Source organism: Rhinolophus sinicus, linkage group LG10 (assembly GCF_036562045.2).
Source record: "Rhinolophus sinicus isolate RSC01 linkage group LG10, ASM3656204v1, whole genome shotgun sequence".
Taxonomy (NCBI): domain Eukaryota; kingdom Metazoa; phylum Chordata; class Mammalia; order Chiroptera; family Rhinolophidae; genus Rhinolophus; species Rhinolophus sinicus.
The window spans coordinates 71,667,071-71,686,251 of record NC_133759.1 but is presented as its reverse complement, the minus strand read 5'-3'; the positions used below and the strand labels follow the sequence as shown (position 1 = coordinate 71,686,251).

The window sequence follows — 19,181 nt, the reverse complement described above, 5'->3', positions numbered from 1 at the left end:
GGTGGGGCAGAGGTGGAGGGTTGAAGGGGAGGGTGCCCGGGAATGAGACTGGCCAAGAAAGGGAAGAGGAAGTCAGGGAAACGGAGGCCGAACTTTTTCTCTTGGGCTGTTTCCAGTTCAATTCCTTAAGCCTGTGGAGGGGTGCGGGGCTTCTCTGCCCCTCCCCTCCGGAGCAAGCGGACCTGGGAGGAGCGTGAATTCAGTCCTGGCCTAGGTTTGGGGTCACCGCCTCTGCTTCCTAACCCTCACTCTTCCTCTTTAGGGCAGTTGTGCAACTGCCCTACACCCTCCAAGGAGGGCGACTAATGGAGGACGGCAAGGGGCTGGTCCCCGCCCCCCGTAGTTTAATCCTCCGGTTGAATGCCCTCTAGGTATATTAAGTACCGGTTTAGGGGCAGGGGCAAAAAACAACAGCTTTTAAACATCATTTGATGTTTCAAAAAGAGCATCAAGAAGCCATCGCGGGAGAGCCTAACTGTCGGACCTTGACATGCGTTGTGCCGCTTGGTAGTCTTTACTTTGAATAAGGGCAGAGTGCGGGGAACAGGGTTGGGAGAGTTATTTCTGGTTTAGGGCTTCTGAGCCCGGAGCCACGCGCTAGAACAGAGACGTGCGGGGCGGGTAGAGGTCTCTGGCCCGCCCGCCCCACGCACCGGCACCGTCTGCGGGTCAGTCCGATTCTTTCCCGCAGACGGGGAGAATCGCAGCGCGAGCCGAGGCCCCGGGCGTGCACCCCGAATGCGGCAAGCGCCGCTTCTGCGGGCGACTCCACTCTGGGCGCGCGGGAGAGGGAGGGAGGCTCGGGCGGCCAGGCGGAAAGTCGCGGGCTCGAGGGACAGCCACCCCTCCGCGAAACCTCGAGTGGGCGAGTCCGAATTCGCGGAGCAACACCGGCGGCTTCCGGTTCCTAGGACAGCTGCGCCGGAAGCCAGGGCTGGAGCTGCGGCCCAGGTGAGAACCCTGGGCTTCCGGGCCAGGAGGTGCGGAAGCGCCGGGGCGGCTATTAGGGCAGTGGGCTGCAGCTCCGCCCGGCTGCCAGGCCTCGGGCCATTCCCGAAGTCTCCCGACTAAGCCTCCGCACCAGTCTGCCCTTGGACTGGTTTTCTCCGCAGTCGTCTGCCCCGGGCCGGGAGCTGGAATCCCACAGATTCGTAGGACCTTCGAGGAGCCGACTGTGCCTGGGGGTCGCCGGAACTCAGACGTCCCATCATAGTGTGACTTGGCCGGGTCGGAGGTAACCCGGTGCAGACGAGAGGGGGCCAGGCAGGGCATTCGAGCAGGGTCTTTTGAAGGACGAGTAGGGGTTTTAACGGTCATTGCGTTAATGTAGGTAAAACTCACAGTAGGGGCTGCAGTCCAGGGAAAATGGTGGCTGCTTCTTCTCTCCAGTTTTGGTTAATGACAAAAGGAAGATTGAAACTTCAAATAGGGATGTACAGTGAAGAAAATGGACAACAGTTACAATAGAGTAACTGGTGTGGGGGTGGGCCACAGGGGTCAGCATGAGATATGGTGGTCTAGGAGAGCTTCTCTGAAAAGATGAAGTTTGCATTGAGACCCTAATAAGGAGCCAACCATAGGAAGATTGGGGGAAGAGTGTTCCAGGAAGAGGGAACAGCCAGTGCAAAGGCCCTGAGGCAGAAATAAAGTGGATGAAGTCAAGGAACAGACAGGCTAGTTAGTGTGGGTGGAGTATGGTGAGTGAGAGAGAGAGTGGTATGAGATGAGGTCCGGGGTCGACTCATATAGAATGTTAAAGGCCATAAAAAGGAGGATGGATCTTATTACACTGGGAATTTATCCGGTTTTAATCAGAGGAGTGGTTTGTAGGCAGAGAATAGATAGAGGTGGGGGGGGGTACAAAAGTATGAGTTGAGTCAATGGAAGCTGTCCAATTCGGTGTCAGGCCTTTGTCAGGGGACCTTTCTGAGATTTGCACAAACTTCCCTTTCCCCCCATTGCTCCAGAAGGGGTTCTCCTATTTGAGGATGAGGAAGACGGGAGACAAAACTCCCCTTGGGGGGGTATTTTTACTTATGTCTCTTCCTGCCCACCACTGCAGGTTTGAGCTCAGTCTCCCTAGCCCAAAGGTTAGGAGGTGGATGCACCGTTTAATCAACAAATGCTCCCTGAGCACCCACTGTATACCAAGCCCTGGGCTGGGCACTGAGGGGAGAGAGAGGACGAGAGAGATGGACTCCAGACCTGAGCTGCTAGCTCACAGTCTAAAGGGGGATACAGACGTGTGAACAGACAGTTACTGTGCCACAGTGTTGCTGTATGGGCGTCCTCCACAGAGAGGGGGGCAGGGAGATTTCACAGGGCTTTGTGGGGAGCTGATCATGTGTTCCTGGGAAGACAAGTGTGGAGGGTACTCTGGACACAGGATCAGCTTGTACAAAGGAAGTGAATGTATAATGACAGGGCTTGAATGTCACGCCATGGAAGTATTGAGTAAAGGGGTGACAGGATCTGATGTGTTCCTTTGGAGGGAGCACCCTAGTACGTGTGAGACCCTGCGGAGGAGGGCTGGGGACAATGGACATGAAATTCCATTGGATTAATTTGTCAAAGACAAACACAAACTCATCCATCCTTGTGTCTGGTGAAGATTACCGACTGTGATTCAGGTGGAGTGGCTCACCCTGGACAGGCTGGATTAGCCTCCTGGGCTTTTTGGATGGGATACCTGCAAGCAGTTCTGTTTTCCCACCTCATTTATTTTATTTTTAAGTTATTCTTGAGTTTTCTCAGTTCATTGTATATTTATTTAATTGGTCTATGCAGGACCTTTTTCTCCTTTGTATTTATTTACGTATTCCCTTTTATCCCCATTCCTCCCTTTTCCCCCTATGTGTTATCACCACTCTGATGTGTTTGGTGTATGTCCTTTTATTTGCACGTTTCCTTGGTTTGTATGCATATATTTTTAATTTACATAAATATATTCTGCCTAGAGTTAATTCCGTTTCTTTTTTTATCCTTCAGTACCACGATTTGGGATCTTATTAGTGTTGCTGTGGGTATATCTGGAATGCGGTTTCTAGATGCGTCCCCCACATTTCACTTCCTTGGCTTATCAGTTCCCTTGGTGATGAGGCCCCTACACAGTCTCCCACTCCCTGTCACAACACACAGCGCTGGGATGAAAATCTTTATACCCATCTCCTTCCTCAGCTTTTTGATACAATTTCAAGATGCTGACTTGGGCTTCCCTTTGGTAATCCTCGTATCAGTTGGTGTCTGACAGGACCAGACTGACCTTGGTGAGGTCCTGACCTTTCTTGAGCTGTATTTATTTTTGGTGAATTGTGATTCTGGCTCCCAGACACTCTTGGCAAACAGTCTTTTGTGTTGCCATCGTTTTGCTCATCTCATAGGCTCTGCGGTTAATTTTCCTGCTTCCTGTCATCATCGTTGCTGTGTGCTCATTCCAACCACTCATACTGGCTGCTTCCTTTTCCTGGTGAGATGGTGGCCTGGTAAGCTGGTCCAGAGTGCAGTGATGCATCATGCTTCAGAGAAGGCTCTGGAACCAGACTGCCCGGCTTCAGTTCCCAGGTCCTCCACTTCCCAGCTGCGTGACCTTGGGTAACTTATTTAATCTCTGTGTGTCTCATTTTCTCATCTGTAAAGTGAGTCTAATAATTGTACCTACCTCATAGTGTTTTTGTAAGAATTAATTAGTTAATACATGCAAAGTCGTTAGAACAGTGTCTGGCACATAATAAGCCTCTACGAGATGTTAACTATTAATAGCAATAATAATTATTATTTTAATATTATTTCAGGCACTAGGAGTCCCTTTAGGATTGCTCATCATGACTCATACCCAGTAACAGGGTACAGGCACACCTCGTTTATTGCGCTTCACTTTATTGCATTTCCAGATATTGCGTTTTCATCAACATTGAGGCAAAACCTTCCACCAGCAAAAAGATTACAACGCCCTGAAGGCTCAGATGACGGTTAGCTTTTTTTTAGCAATAAAGTATTTTTTTAAATTAAGGTGTGTACATTGTTTTTTAAACATACATAATACTATTGCACACTGAACAGACTATGGTATAGTGTGAACATAACTTATATGCACTGGGAAACCAGAAAGTCCATGTGACTCGCTTTGTTGCGATACTCACTTCACTGTGGTGGTCTGGAATGAACATGCAATATCTCTGAGGTCTTGCCTGCCGAGGGGGCACGTTTTCCAGACACCATGATTACAAACTAGTGTGATAGCATCAGCCGTAAGGAGAGATGGCATAAATACATCACAAGGCTCTGGCTGCCATTTTCCTGTCACTTGTCCCCTTGCTGGGCTGAGATGATGAGGCCACAACTGACGGGGCTGGTGGAAGTGGGCTGAGTCTGGTGAAACTGGAGAATCCTAATGGTCACCTTGGGTCCTCCTTGTCATGTTGCTGGACCTTGTTTGAGAGAATGGACAACTTGCCAGGTTTGAACGTTTCAGAGCCGTTTCATTTCTAGTCCGACGGTTGGGAGGATAGGGAGGGAACTCTGTTACCAACCATTTGAGGATATTCCGTGTGTTCAGTGTCAAAGGCTGCTCTGAAACGGAGGGGAGCAGTGGCTCAGAGGGGAGGGATGTAAGAAGGGGGCCTCAGTGGTAGGAAAGGTGGGGTGAGAAAAGTCAGCTTTCTTTCAGTGGTATGATGAGGAGGGAAGGTTGTATTAGAAGAGATGCTCTAGCCTGTGGGGAGGCAGCCCTCAAACAGATGATGAAACTGAAATAGGACAGCTGAATGAGGTCCGCATCAAGTGAGAGCCACATAGCTTTCCTGGTACGGGTTGAATAGAAAAACATCATGGGCTATTTGGGTCACACCAGACACCAGGCAGGTACAAAGCTGACCTCCCAAACCTGCCTGATGACAGTGTAGACATGAAGCGACAGTTTTGTTTCATCCAATACGATGTGTTTGATGGGACACAGCTTTTTTGGGGAGATGACCAAGTTCTGAGATGGGTGGTGGTGACGGTCACACAACATTGTGAGTGTACTCAGTGACACTTGAAAATGGTGAAGACAGTAAATTGTATGTATATTTTACCACAGTTAAAAAACCATACAAAAAAAAAAACTGAAATAGGAGGGGCCGTGTGAGATGGAGGGAGCCAGGTGGGGGCAGGAGAGAGACAGCTAGCTGCTGGAGGAGGTGACCTCTGAGCTGCCTTGGGAAGGATGAGCCAGCTTCTCAAGTGGTCTGGAGGTGAGGGGTAATGGAGGACATCCTGGGGAGAGGATGAACCAGGGCCCAGAGCTTTGAGGAAGGAAGGGTTCCAGCTGCCTAGACACAGCTACCTGTCCGTAGGCGAGCAGCAGGGGAGATTGAAGCTGAGATAGTGGGCAAGGCCCATTGGGACAATGCGGTTGGCAGTTGTCCTTAGGCTGTTTGCAAATAGCAGCCTCTCAAGGACTGCCTTCATGGCTTCTATCACTAGAGTACATGGAAAACCAAATCCACTAACTGAAAAGGTGGCTACGCTGAATATATGAAAATACATGAAATATGAAAATAGGCAGTGTATGTATGGATTTCTAGTTAATGTTTCATGCTGAGGGCTCTGTGAGGCCTGCCCTCTCTTCTGACTAAAAGGAGGTGAACGAGTATTATAGAAGGAAAAAAGTTGAAAACCGAGTAATTTTCTCACCATGATTCAAAATCCCTGTCCTCCCGCCTGCTTACCCCTCCACCGGGCACCCCGGCTGTGGTAATGGAGCTGCGGACAGATATGTGAAGCTGGGAATTTCTGAGCACTGATGGTATGGGTGTGGTCAGGGGGTCCAGGAGCTCTCTCCACCTTGTTTCCTGGCCCAGCTGGGGCCTGATGCAGTGGACCCTCCTCCTGCCCCCAGACAGAGGCCACCATGGAGCCGTGTGCGAGCGTGGAGAGAGAGGTGGACAAGGTCTTACAGAAGTTCCTGACCTACGGGCAGCACTGCGAGCAGAGCCTGGAGGAGCTGCTGCACCACGTGGGCCAATTGCGGGCCGAGCTGGCCAGTGCAGGTGGGTGTCCCCCCACAAGAGCCCCACTCCTGCCTCGCTGTGGGCCTAGGAAACCCTGAGGCTACTTGGTGGCATCTCTATTATTCCTTATGCATTTATTACGTAGCATTCAGCTATAAGGAAGAAGCTCTCCTTATGTGTTTGTTATCAAGTCACACTCATAGATTCTTATTTTATTCAGTGGGTTGTAATCCATTACTGTTACGTATTTCGGTGCTCAAATTGTCTAAGATTTGACCAGAGATATAACCCCTGATTCTTACGTCTTTTTTTTTTCCATGAGAAAGTTTGTAAGAATTTCATACATAGTTTCTCATTTTTTTTTAAATTGAGCTATGATTCACATTAAAAACACTCTCTTAAAGTGTACATTTCAGTGGTTCTGAGTGTATTTACACAGTTTTAATTTCAGAACATTTTTATCACTCCAAAAAGAAATGGTCATTCCATTCCTCCCTCCCCTCCAGCCCCTGGCAACCACTACTCTACTTTCTCTCTGTGGATTTACCTCCTCTGGACACTTCATATAAACGGAATCGTACAATATGTGGTGTTTGAATTCTTTTACTTAACACGATGTTTTCAGGGGTCATCCTCATCATAGCCTGAATCAGTATTTTGTTCTTGTCTCTGTGCTGGGTCACGTGATAGCTCTCTCTTTAACTTTTTGAGGAACTGGCAAACTATTTTGCAAAAGCAGCTGCAACATTTCACATGCCCACCAGCAATGTAGGAGGAGGGTTCCAGTTTCCACATCCTCACTTGCCTGTTTGGTTCTAGCCATCCTAATGGTATGAGGTGATAGCTTATTGGGGTTTCGCTTTGTGTTTTTCCAATGACCAATGACATTGAGCATCTTTGCCTGTGCTTGTAGGCCATTTATATAACTTTGTTGGCGAAATGTCTATTTAAGTCTTTTACCCATTTTTTATATTGTTGAGTTGTAAGAATTCTTTGTACATTCTGGATACTAGATCCTTACTAGATAAAGATTTGTTGGTATATTCTTTTCACTTTCTTGGTAGTGTCCTCTGAAGCACAAAAGTTGTTAATATTGACAAAGTCCTATTTATTTTTCTTTGGTTTCTTATGCTTTTGTTGTCATGTCTAAGAGACCATTGCCTAATCCATGGCCATGAAGATTTACACCTGTTTTGTCTAAGAGTTTTGTAGTTTGGGCTCTTATACTTGGTCTTTGATCCATTTTGAGTTAATTTTTGTATATGGTATGAAGTTCAACATCATTCTTTTGCATGTGGACATTCAGTTGTCTCAGCACCATTCTTTCTCTTGCCTGTGTCCTTTTGATGTAGCCTATCTTTTTATTATTATTATTATTTTAAAGCACTTCCTTATTTTCTGGCACAATAAGATATTCACTGGAATCAGTAATTTCTGCAGGTAGTCATGGTGGGGAATGGTATTTGGAAACCATCATCTGGTTGTTAATGGAGTGTTGTTGTTTTTAGGCTCGCTTTCTTTCTCTCTCTCCCTCTCTCCTTCCCTCCCTCCCTCCCTCCCTCCCTCCCTCCCTCCCTTCCTTCCTTCCTTCCTTCCTTCTCTATATATCACAGACCATGCATTTACACTGATACGTCCAATTCCAATCCAGTATCACCGGGTTCTTCCTAGCCTTCCCCCATCCATAGTTGTATCTCTCTTCTCCAGCAGTGAGGAGCCTGACTGCCAACATCATCCGTACATTTCTCATCTGCGTAATTTCTACAATACGTAGAAAGTATTTTCAGAATTGCTACACCTAGTACTCCTGAGAAAAACAAATCTACAAAGTAGAGTTTGTTTCCTTTTTATTTTTATTTTTTTTAAGAATGCATGGACATGGAAAAGACTTCAAGGTCAAAAAGGCTTACAGTGAAAAGTAAGGCTCCCTTTCCTCCTGATTCCTAGTTCCTATGGGCCTCTCCCCAAAAGTCACCCCTGTCCCTGGTTTCTCAGGTGCCCTTCTGGGCAGCATCTGTGTTCACACGTAGGTGTCATATAAATGAGTGTCTATATAAGTGTCTATTCCTCCTCCTTTTTATCACATACAGGGGAGCACATACTTTCCTGCACCTTGCATTTTCCCTACACAGTCTATCATGGAGAGTCTTCTGTGTTAGTACCTAGAATTCTGGGGTGGCCCAGCAGCCCGGTGGCTCAGGTGGTTGGAGCACTGCTCCAAACCCTCAGGTTGCTGGTTCCATTCCCACATAGACCAGTGAACTGCGCCCTCTACAGCTAAGATTGTGAACAATGGCTTGACCTGGAGGTGGGCTGCCATGCCATGAGCAGTGGGTGCCATGAGCAGTGGGTGCCATGAGCAGTGGTCGGGAGAGCCAGTGATTGACTGTGGCCAGGTGGAGTGCAAGGCTCAATACCAACATGGGCCAGGGAGCTGCATGCAACACAACTAGACTGAGAACAATGACTTGAACCGGGGGCGGGTGGGTGGGTTGGAAATTCTGCCTCATTCTTGTACCGTTATATGATTGTGCCATGCTGTAATACAAACCCGGGGTTCCTTGCTTTTGGTGACATCCGTTAACTGTGTGGAAGAAACAGTTTTCTCTTGCTGGTCTTCGTGAACCTTATTTCACACGGGCTGTGCTCCTGGTTAACAGGCGGTTATGGCTGCAGTGTGTTTACAGGGAGATTGTGTCTCCTCGGACGGGGCTAACGCTGTCAGTGGGGTCCCTGGGCAGTGGAGATTGGGGGATTCCAGGTTAAAGGCTTTGGTTTCCCGAGTGTTGCTTTGTCCTAAAAGGGGATGTGGCCAGGGAATGTGCAGTGTGGCCCTCTGTAATGGAGGTGGGACAGCAGAATGTGAGAAATGAGTGGCGAGCTGGGGTTCGGGAGGGCAGTGCTAATGCCAGGAGTGGAGCGCAGTTCTGCCCCGTCTCCCTAGGGTAGGTGGGGGGCCCACCCACCAACTCCTGTTTGTATTTGTCAGGACTCCTTCACTTACAAGTGACAGAAACCCAGCTCAGACCAGCTTAAACAAACAAAGGAGGGGGGCTGGATTTCTGGACTCAGGTAACTGAAATGTTTAGGTCTAGCTGTATCCAGGTGCCCAGGTGATCCCTGTGTCTACACTGCTTTCATTCTCAGAACACTGCCTGGAGGTGGTAGGTGGTCATGTGTTCCTGTTCCCACAGCTCCGGTCCAGGCTTTGTTTAACAATGTGGCAGAATGTATCTTTCTTCCAGGGCTTCTGTTCACTCCAGAGCCCAGAGCCCAGGGCCACAACATCTGCTTCCGGGTTCTGGCTCACTGCCAGTATTTCTCTGCAGCCCTCCAGGGGACCCCTCTCTCAGCCACCCTCTCCCTGGTGATGTCCCAGTGCTGCTGGAAGATCAAAGACACCGTGCAGAAACTGGCTTCCGACCACAAGGACATTCACAGCAGTGTCTCCCGAGTGGGCAAAGCCATTGACAGGGTGAGCATGTGGCTGCCCGGACTGGGGGCGGGGCTGCCTGGAGCTGGTGTGGACCGTGGCTCATCAGGAAAGCAGGCGTGGGGAGTGAGCGTACTGAGTCACAGGGCCCTGTCTCTCGTCTTTATCAGAACTTTGATTCTGAGATTTGTGGTGTAGTCTCCAACGCGGTGTGGGACTCGCGGGAGAAGCAGCAGCAGACCCTGCAGATGGCCATCGTGGAGCACCTGTACCAGCGCGGCATGCTTGGCGTGGCCGAGGAGCTGTGCCAGGTAACGGCCCCGGCGGGGCGCTGCTGGGACCCACCTGCTCTGCTTTCTGCTTATTAATTTTTCTTATGTTAGAGTCCTGTTGTTCTTGAACTGAATTTATTTTAGAAAGGAAACCAGCCCCCCGCCATAAGTAGAAGGTGGCTCTACAAATATACAAGGTCTGACAATTAAGTTCGCGAACTTGTTGCAATCTTTTTTGATATCAGAGAGATTATTCATTATGAATTTGTACCAACTGGATAGATAGTTAACCAAGTTTACAATCTTTTTTGATATCAGAGAGATTATTCATTATGAATTTGTACCAACTGGATAGATAGTTAACCAAGTTTACTATTTGGAAGTGCTGAAAAGGCTGTGTGAAAAAGTTAAGACGACCTGATCTTTTCGCCAATAATTCCTGGCTCTTGCATCATGACAATGCACCAGCTCACACAGCACTGTCTGTGAGGGAGCTTTTAGCCAGTAAACAAATAACCTCCCTACTCACCTGATCTGGCCCCCAATGACTTCTTTCTTTACCTGAAAATAAAGGAAATATTGAAGGAAGACATTTTGATGACATTCAGGACATCAAGGGTAACATGAAGACAACTCTGATGGCCATTCCAGAAAGAGTTCCAAAATTACTTTGAAGGATGGACTAGGCGCTGGCGTCGGTGCATAGCTTCCCAAGTGAAGTACTTCGAAGGTGATCGTAGTGATATTCAGCAGTGAGGTATGTAGCACTTTTTCTAGGATGAGTTCGCGAACTTAATTGTCTCACCTTGTGCACTGTGACAAGTGAAGTCATTAATTTCTAGCGAGGGGTGGTTATCAGCCAGGGTTCTGAGTCGAAACCTGATATCTGTTTCTTAAAAGGAGATTAGGAAAATGACAGAGTAGCACTGTGAGGAGTTAAAGACACACTGGCAGTAAAGGTAAAGGATCCTTTATCTTAAAGGAATAAAGAGGATGGAAGAAAAATAAATTCTCCCTGTGTTGCTCAACGCAGACCCTAAGGACTGTCTAGGACCTGGGTGAGGTTGTGGTCGGCCCTGTGGAAGGCCAGCATGTGGTAGTCAGCCTCCCCGAATGGAAATGGGCATGAGGGGCCAGGCGGCTGGCTGGCAGCAGACCACAGCACCGCACGCAGACCCTGGCTCTCTCCAGCCTATCTGGCAGGTGAGGTTTTACTACATTAGAATAGACAGTTTTGGAAACACTGTCCTTCAGTCGTGGGGTCATGCTCTGCCCACAGGAATCAACGCTGAATGTGGACTGGGATTTCAAACAGCCTTTCCTGGAGTTGAATCGAATCTTGGAAGCTCTGCACGAACAAGACCTGGGGCCGGCGTTGGAGTAAGTGGCCCTGGGGTGGGCCAGCAGGGGACAGGGCTTGTCTGTGGTCTTCCTCTCATGCAGCAAGCCTGATGTGCCTCCAACCTGTCTTGTGGCCTCACATAGGCCCCTGCAGCCCACCTCTCAGTCCCGGCTCCACCGGGCCCCTTCTCTTGCCCCACCAGCTCTGGACTCACTGGCCCCTTTCTTCCCAGGTGGGCTGTCTCCCACAGGCAGCGCCTGCTCGAGCTCAACAGCTCCCTGGAGTTTAAGCTGCACCGACTGCACTTCATCCACCTCCTGGCCGGCGGCCCCAAGAGGCAGCTGGAGGCCCTCAGCTACGCTCGGCACTTCCAGCCCTATGCACGGCTGCACCAGCGGGGTAAGTGGCCAGGGTGCTAGGGTGGGCGCTGCTGGGCGCTGGCAGTATCAGCATGCTCCTGGGGTGCTGCCCCCCGCCGAGACCTCTGATCATTCCCTCCTTGTCTCCAAGGTGAATGCCAGACTGAAGGTGCTTCCTTCTCTGCCTCTGCCACACCCTGCTAGTTTTATCTCAGACCACCCCAGATCCCCGACACCGCTGCTGTACCTTGGCACTGGCCCCCTCGCCAGAACCCCCCTCATCCCCTTCAGACTCACGCAGCACCCTCTGCATCTTCCTTCCCGAGCCCTCACACCCGGATTTCCGAATCTCAATCTCTCCATTACTAGCCACCCTACTGCTAATAACTTTTTTCTTTAGCTTCTCTCATATTTATTATTTCAGTTTATTGATAAATAAATATGAAAACCAAGCAGTGTTATTACATTTTAGTTAGATGCCTCCTGAAACCTTTTTAAAAAGGGAGATTAGCTAGTGTTGGAGAATGGCCGTGAATGCCAACCTACGACTCGTTCCTTGATGCAGTTGGAAGGCTGGGAAGACAACTGGGACCCGCCTGTGCAACGCACATGGCGGTGCCCGTCCTCATCCCCCATACACAGCCCCACTGGATTTTAGGGAAAAACAATTTGCCTAAAAGTATTTAAGGCCCTGCTTGGCCAGGTTAGGCGCCTGGGAGCCTCGGGGCTCAGCCTGCTCCCCATCTTGCCACCAGGGCTGGACCCCTAGCTCCAGGGAGTAACTGGCCCCTGGGCCCCTGCGCCCCTGAGCTGTGCCTGGTTGCCTTGTAGAGATTCAGGTGATGATGGGCAGTCTGGTGTACCTGCGCCTGGGCTTGGAGAAGTCGCCCTACTGCCACCTCCTGGACAGCAGCCACTGGGCCGAGATCCAGGACACCTTTACCCGCGATGCTTGTTCCCTGCTGGGGCTTTCTGTGGAGTCGCCCCTCAGCATCAGGTACAGCCAGCCCTGTGGGACGGCATGAAGGGGACGGTTTCAAGGGATCCAGTTTGCCGAGGCCCTGCCATGTGCCAGGCACGGTGCTCAGAGCCTTCACGGGCCTAAGTTGGCTCAGTCATTCTCCAAAATAGGAATGACCTGTTTCCACAGTTGTACAAACTGACATTAAGGAAAGGTGTGGTCCGAGGTCACCACGAGGTTAGTGGCAGGGGCAAGATTCCTATTCTGTGAGGTCTCCTGAATGAGGTCCCGTCTTACCTGTACTTCACCGCCGGGCTCTCACCAGACCCTCCACAGCCAGCCTTTTCTCAGCCTCATCTCTTAAACAGTACTTGCCCTCCGGGAGACCTGAGTGACTGAGTTACACGTATCACGCGCGAGCTTTCACTCAGAGGCTCCTGCACAGTGAGACCCTTCTCATGACTCCAGCAACCCAGGAGTTAGAGGTACTATTATCCTTACTTCACAGATGAGGAAACAGAGGCTCCAGGCGTGATGCACTTGCTTAGGGCCTCAGGAACAAAGGGCATGTGGACATGATCCCAGGGCCACACGCTGCGCAATAGTGGGTCGTGTCCCGGTGCATTTTACTCAGGCTGGTTGTGAGTGTCATGCTCCACCCAGTGTGGTGGACTCGTTACAGGACAGTATTTCCCAGCAGGACCGCCGTCTGCTCCGAGACAGCCACCCTTTGCATTGTAGATATTTAGCACAAGGCTCCAGCCAGTCAGCTCCCTACCCCCCAAGTAGCTCTGCTCCTGCTTGGCTGAGATCTGAACCTGCCCCCCATTTCTAAGTGCCCAGTTGATAACCAGTTATAGAGGTGCATTATGACAACAGAGTGGGGTCGGCAGGCAGGCTGGGCCCTTTCCAACTGATCACTGCCCCCGTCACACCAGGACCTTTTCCATGGTTCGGATGAGCAGTACCTGCCCCGGATCTTCCTTTTGTCTTTCCCAAGGTCCTCACGTTTTGGGCTGCATGAGAGTTGGACACACATAACCACCTATGTGGCACTTTATGAGCCACCTTTATGAGAGATTTTCTAGGACCCATTTGACCATATGCCACTTTGGAACCTCATCCCGAGTCCCGTGCCCGTGACAGTGTCTGGTCCTTTGTCTGTCTACTGGGCTCACGGTCTGGACACTCCAGCCCCTGCTCTTTGTTGTAGTTTTGCCTCCGGTTGTGTGGCGCTGCCTGTGCTGATGAACATCAAAGCTGTGATTGAGCAGAGACAGTGCACAGGGGTCTGGAGTCATAAGGACGAGTTACCGGTGAGCCCTGGCGGGGGAGGTGTGGGCAGAAGGCGCAGAGGAGCACAGCCACAGCAGGAAGTGGGACTCACCCCTCGGCTGCCCTCCCCAGATTGAGATCGAACTAGGCATGAAGTGCTGGTACCATTCGGTGTTCGCCTGCCCCATCCTCCGCCAGCAGACCTCTGATTCCAACCCTCCCATCAAGCTCATCTGTGGCCACGTTATCTCCCGAGATGCACTCAACAAGCTCATTAATGGAGGAAAGTAAGTTCCCCGTGCTCTGCTACTGCTTGGCTTAGCTCTCCTGCTGGCCAGTGCCTGAGACGTACTTGTTTCTTGTCCCTTTGCAGGCTGAAGTGTCCCTACTGTCCCATGGAGCAGAACCCAGCAGATGGGAAACGCATCATATTCTGACTCCAGCCTGGAAGGAACTTTGTTTTCCAGGGGTTTTCACCCATGAGCCTTGCTGTCTCACAGAGGTGGTTGTCCTTAGTGGATTGTGGTTCTTTGCAGAGCATTGGCTGTGTGCCACCATGGGCAGGGGCCAAGGAGGTTGATGAACCAACCTGTACCGGGCAGCCAGCTCCTTGGCTGTGAGGGTGAGACGCTGGCCTCTGCACTCCTGCTGTCTCTATTTATATTTGTCACTGACTTGGCAGCAGCCAACGGAGGATCAGAGGACTTGGTGGCAGCAGCAGACATCTTCCCTTAGCCAGTTCCTACTGCCACGCAATGCCATGCCCACTCCTCCCACTGTACAGCCTCACAACTGTATGTATCCATCGCCCACTGTAAATAGTCTGGGTTAGAACTGAATGCTATTGTTTTAGAACTTTGAGCAAGTACATTCACAGGCCTTCTTCCTTGCCTGCCTTTAGCTTCACTGACAAAGAATTACTACCTGTCCACTGCACACAGGTAATGGCTTGGCGGCTGCTGTTGGGGGAACATGGCAGCCAGTACCCAGTCAGGAAGAACCCAACCTACATCTCTGATTGGGCGAAAAAGCTGGGAGATGTCAGTCTCTGGGCAGGGTGCTTTTATATATACATACATAAAATATCATTTCCTGCGTATTAGAAATCATTGCAGGGCAGTTGGGAAGATGAAATGACTTGCCCAACAGGGCTCACAGCTTATAAAGGAGAGAGATTGGGGTTTAAAGCAGATCTGACCCTCAGGCCCAAGCTTTTTCCAGTTTATTCCAGGGTGCTTAAAGGCTGGTTGCCGTGTGTACTGAGTCCTATGCTGGGCCTTTGAGAGCAGGAGGGTACCTTCAGTCTAAAATGTGTGGAGGGTCTGGTTGTCAGGGCCATCATGCCACGCAGAAGAGACGGCCTGGGGTTTTGAATGTAGCTTCATATTCCTATTTAAAATGCCCTGTGTGGGTGGGTACATTGCTCCTATAAGCTTCTCAGTGGCACTTAAGGCTCATGGGGGAAGAAGAGGAATTGGGGTGTCATAGGGGCTGCAGGCTTCTGCTCAGTGGGGTCTGGGCTCAGCTGCCTTATCCTGCAGCTCCCACCTACTCTGGAAGTGGGAGGTAAAAGCTCAGGGTGGGCAGCAAATAGTCCGTTCTCAGCTTGAGTCTAACACCAGCCTGGTGGCTGGGCACTGGCACTGAATACTCTGTGAGAAAGGCTGCTTCACTCTTTCCTGCCCACCAACTCCTTGGCTCCACCAGCAGCTGCTGCTTGAAAGAACACCCACAGACTCATCACATTTTCGTGTGAGCATTTACTTCCCCCACACCTCGTCCCTGGAAATGAATGCCAGGACACTCATCAGGAAACAGCACTCTGGAGAAGATGATGGCTTTGCCTTCACAAAATGACTGTTGGAGCTTCCTGGGAAAACACATGTGCTCAGGGGACTGGGGAGATGCTGAGTGGGCAGCAGGAGGGTAGCCAGCCGGCTCGCCGCCAGAGCAGCAGCTTCCGGAGCAGGTGCCCAGGGTGCCGCTCAAGTCCTTCACATCGGTTGGGGCAGGGCATGTACCTCCTGCAGGCACTCCTCATAGGCCTCCTGGTACTCCTCGTGCGGCTTGACCATTATCACGCAGGTGGGGCGCTTGGAGCCTGCGGCTGCACCCAGGTCCTGCAAAGGACAGAGAAGGGCTCTTTGCCAGGAAGTCACAAACGCATGAGCCACCAGTCTAATCTGGCTCACAGATGTGTGCTATTTGTTCATCATTGTATTGAAAAACATTTCAAATTGGTTGCCATCAATTAAACTCAGCAAACTTTCAAGTGGTTCAGCAACACTGGGCTTACATTCCCACGTGGCAGCTGTGAAAGGCTGTAGCCCAGCAGGGGCTGTCCCCTTCGGCAAGGCTTGTGCTCTCCAGGTTCCTGCCATCCCCCAGTCCGTGTGCCCTAGACCTGGCTCCTGATGTGTAAGGTTCCCAGAACACCCCCTCTGAGCACTGCACCCACCTAACAGGACTAGCATGGCCACAGCATCTTAGCTGACAAAGCATGTCCTTGCTTCATTTTCCCAGGCCACAGAAGTGGGGATTCCCATTTTACAAGAAAGAAACGTAAGTGCAAAGAGGTTACTTACTGCAGTCCCCCAGCTAGGAAGCAGCAGAGCCAAGAAGCTGCCCAGGCCTGTCTTAGCTCCAGAGCCTCTACTCTTTCCCACTGTGGCCTGCTGCTGCAACTCCTATCCCAGCCCCCTCCAGTGGTGATTAAGTTCAGGCTCATGGGCTCCTTACCGTCTTTGAAGGGATATAGATGTAGGGCAAATTCCGGTCCTCACACATAACTGGGAGATGGCAGTATACCTCAACGGGCAACGTGTCTCCTGCCAAAACCATGATCCTGAAACGGGAGAAACACTGTCATTTCTAGCTTGCTCATTCCCTCTTCAGTCGAAAGTACCACCTCTGGACTGGGCCTTGGGGGGGTACAGACATGGGTAAGATGGCCCCTGCCCTCAAGGAGCCCAGTTATTAATGTGGGTCACCCAACCTCTGAAAGTGCGTGCAAATTTGTATTTGGTGACTGCATTCCTCTGGAGAGATGATCTCTATTTTCTTTTTATTTTGTTATTGTATAGCAAAGGATGAAAAGGGAGAAGACCTAAGGTTAGAGCCACAGAGAGAAAGGCACAATGTTGAATAAGATGTCACAGAACAGTCTCTGTCCCATTAAGTGAAAGCTGCCACTGGCACAGCCCCAGGGCAAGTATGCAATCAAGGGTTTTCTTTCAGCATCAGCTACCAAATCCTGGCCCCACTGCCTGGGAGAGGACCTGTGAAAGTGCTAAAAGAAAGGAGTCAGGAGGCCACACTTGAACCGAAAGCTGAATGATGATGAGTGTCTGCCAGGCGGCCCTGTGGGTGGGGATGGGGGTGCAGGGGGCAGAGAAAGCATTTAAAGAGAATCAGAATGGCACCAAGATACACAGAGGCTGACTGATGGCAGCCTGGGATGGCTCTGGAATCCAGGATGGAGACGGGCGGACGAGGCTAGAGAGATTGGCAGGGACCACACACAAAGGCCTTGAGTGCCAGGCTAAGAAGCATGCACTCAGTCCCCAAATTGACAGGGCTTGCCAGATTCCTCAGCTACAGCTCTAGCTGGCAAGGTGTCAGGGCTCTGGGGCAAGGGCCTCCAGAGCCCTGAAGACAGAAGGCAGAGTCTGTTCTCCAGGGGTGAGATGCAAGCACCACAAACACCAGGAAAGAGCTCTTGGTTCAAACTACTGGGTCTACACTCTCCTAGTTTGCCTTTTGCCTTGTGGGCTCTCCTCCTCTGCAGGCTCCTCTTCTTTGAGTAGCATGGTGCTCCTCACACCTGGTCCTTGGCTGCCCTCTCAGGACCTTCTCCTGATCTCATCTGTGGCTGTGGTATCAAGTGCCATCTATGTACTGACAACACCCAAATCTATTCTCTCATCCTGGCCCTCTTCTAAGCTTGCAGCCCATATAACCACCTGACTATTTGACAGTTCTGCTGGGGAGAGGGGTCACAAGTCTAAGAGGGACCTTGAAAACTTGCCTAAAACCAAACTTGTGATCTTCCTACACAAACCCCGTCCCCTCCACTGTTCACTGTTTCAGTGAGGGGGCCCTCTGTCTGTTCAGCTAGAATCCTCCTCACTCCATGTCTGAAAATCCTCTCAGATCCATCCACTTTAGTTCTCTCCATCTTCACCATACCCAACCTAATCAAAAGCATCCTTCACCTCCTCTAGACTACAGTAGCCTCCTATCTCAATTTACCTATATACGCTTGCATCTTTGATTCTCTCCAAAGTTGCCAGAAAAATCTTAAGGTATAAACATAATTATGTCACTCCCTGGCTTTAACCCTCATTGTTGCCCCGAAGTTCTGAGTACAAAAACTTATGGCTTACAAAGCTCTATGAAAAGGTGGCACTCTGTCCACCCCTACCCTTTCCTGCCCTGGGACCTATTCTGGCAGAACCTTCCCCCCGAACTAATCCCATATATTCAGATCTCAGCTACGCCCACCTATGTCAGACTCCATTGAGCATCAAGTCCCCCCAACAATATTTATTTACTGAGCACCTACAAGGTACCAGACACTTCTGGGATACAGCAGGGAGAGGCTTTATCCTATTCTCTCAAAGAGCCTATTGTCTGGCCTGACTGGGAGATGGAATAAGAATACAAATGAGTTTCAGATTCTGATAAATGCCAGAAAAGATGTAGGGTAATGAAGTCATTCTCACAAAAGCACCCTGTACTTTTTCTTCATAGTTAACCTATTACAACTTTTTACTTTGTTTGATTAAAGTCATAGTGTCTGAAAGAGTAGAAACTCAATAAACAGTTGCTGAATGAATGAAGCCGGGTCTACCTGAAGAGTTAGCTTATCCTATTCGCTTCCCTGGAATTCACTTTCCCCGCGGTGGCCCTTTGGGCTGGGTAAGTTAGGTGATGTATAGGTTAGCTGTGTTGAAGAGAATTTACTGACTGCTTGATTATCTTCTAAGAGTCAGAGCACTTTCCCCGATTTTCACCGAGCACCTACTAAATAGTAAGGATACCTTCATTACCGTTTGGAAATGCAAAATCCAGCGGGAGGGGGTTCTTACCCTTTCTCGCCTTTGTTGACAAATTTCTGAACCTCCTTCACCCCGCGCCGAATCTGCTTCTGCTTGACGGCTGCAATGACAGAAGAGTCAGTCCGTGGGCCTCGGCCCGCCACCCGCGCCCCCACGCGCCACCGCGCCGCCCGCCGTACCTTTCTTGATGCATTTGTAGAGCTTCCGCGTGAGGCGGCGAGAAGCCAGGGGCTGCGCTATGGGGTTCAGATTCACCAGCAGCTCGTGGTAAGTACGCTCCCCCGAGGACGCCTCCGGCTGAGCCTCCTGCTCATCTGGATCTCGCTTTATTTTGGTCATCGCAGCGGTCGCGGCTACCGACTTCCCAGTAAGCGATGCACGAGGCCCGAGTCTTAGAAATCACTTCCCGGTCACCAGCTCTGGGGAGGCGTGTCAAACAGCACAACCAATTAGGAAGTGAGGGCTCGGACTCAGACCAATCGTTCATGC

At 50.4% G+C, this 19,181-nt stretch overlaps 2 protein-coding genes and 1 non-coding gene across 8 annotated transcripts; 1 reads left to right on the top strand and 2 right to left on the bottom strand.

Annotated features, from left to right (window-relative positions):
- The first annotated feature begins 480 nt into the window (after positions 1 to 480).
- Positions 481 to 15,907, top strand: RMND5B (required for meiotic nuclear division 5 homolog B). 6 transcript variants are annotated; one of them, XM_074313381.1, is made up of 11 exons: positions 910 to 1,234; positions 3,891 to 3,968; positions 5,879 to 6,029; positions 9,320 to 9,465; positions 9,594 to 9,734; positions 10,975 to 11,075; positions 11,270 to 11,436; positions 12,228 to 12,393; positions 13,571 to 13,673; positions 13,765 to 13,919; positions 14,006 to 15,907. In XM_074313381.1, the coding sequence occupies exons 2-11, from the start codon at positions 3,963 to 3,965 to the stop codon at positions 14,067 to 14,069; spliced, it is 1,200 nt and encodes a 399-aa protein (XP_074169482.1). In that variant the 5' UTR covers positions 910 to 1,234; positions 3,891 to 3,962; the 3' UTR covers positions 14,070 to 15,907. The 6 variants fall into 6 exon arrangements, with proteins under 6 accessions (XP_019566583.2, XP_074169482.1, XP_074169481.1 ...); XM_074313380.1 differs by having other exon boundaries at positions 910 to 3,591; XM_019711024.2 differs by lacking the exon at positions 3,891 to 3,968 and having other exon boundaries at positions 481 to 951.
- Positions 15,378 to 19,105, bottom strand: NHP2 (NHP2 ribonucleoprotein). The gene is made up of 4 exons (XM_019711026.2): positions 18,872 to 19,105; positions 18,723 to 18,792; positions 16,372 to 16,477; positions 15,378 to 15,752 (listed from the first exon to the last, which is right to left on the bottom strand). Exons 1-4 carry the CDS (start codon positions 19,029 to 19,031, stop codon positions 15,627 to 15,629), a joined length of 462 nt encoding a protein of 153 aa, XP_019566585.1. The 5' UTR covers positions 19,032 to 19,105; the 3' UTR covers positions 15,378 to 15,626.
- LOC141567369 (small nucleolar RNA SNORA30/SNORA37 family) lies at positions 16,797 to 16,925 on the bottom strand. The gene has a single exon (XR_012489964.1). It is a non-coding gene; the product is annotated as a small nucleolar RNA SNORA30/SNORA37 family (small nucleolar RNA).
- Positions 19,106 to 19,181: the final 76 nt, after the last annotated feature.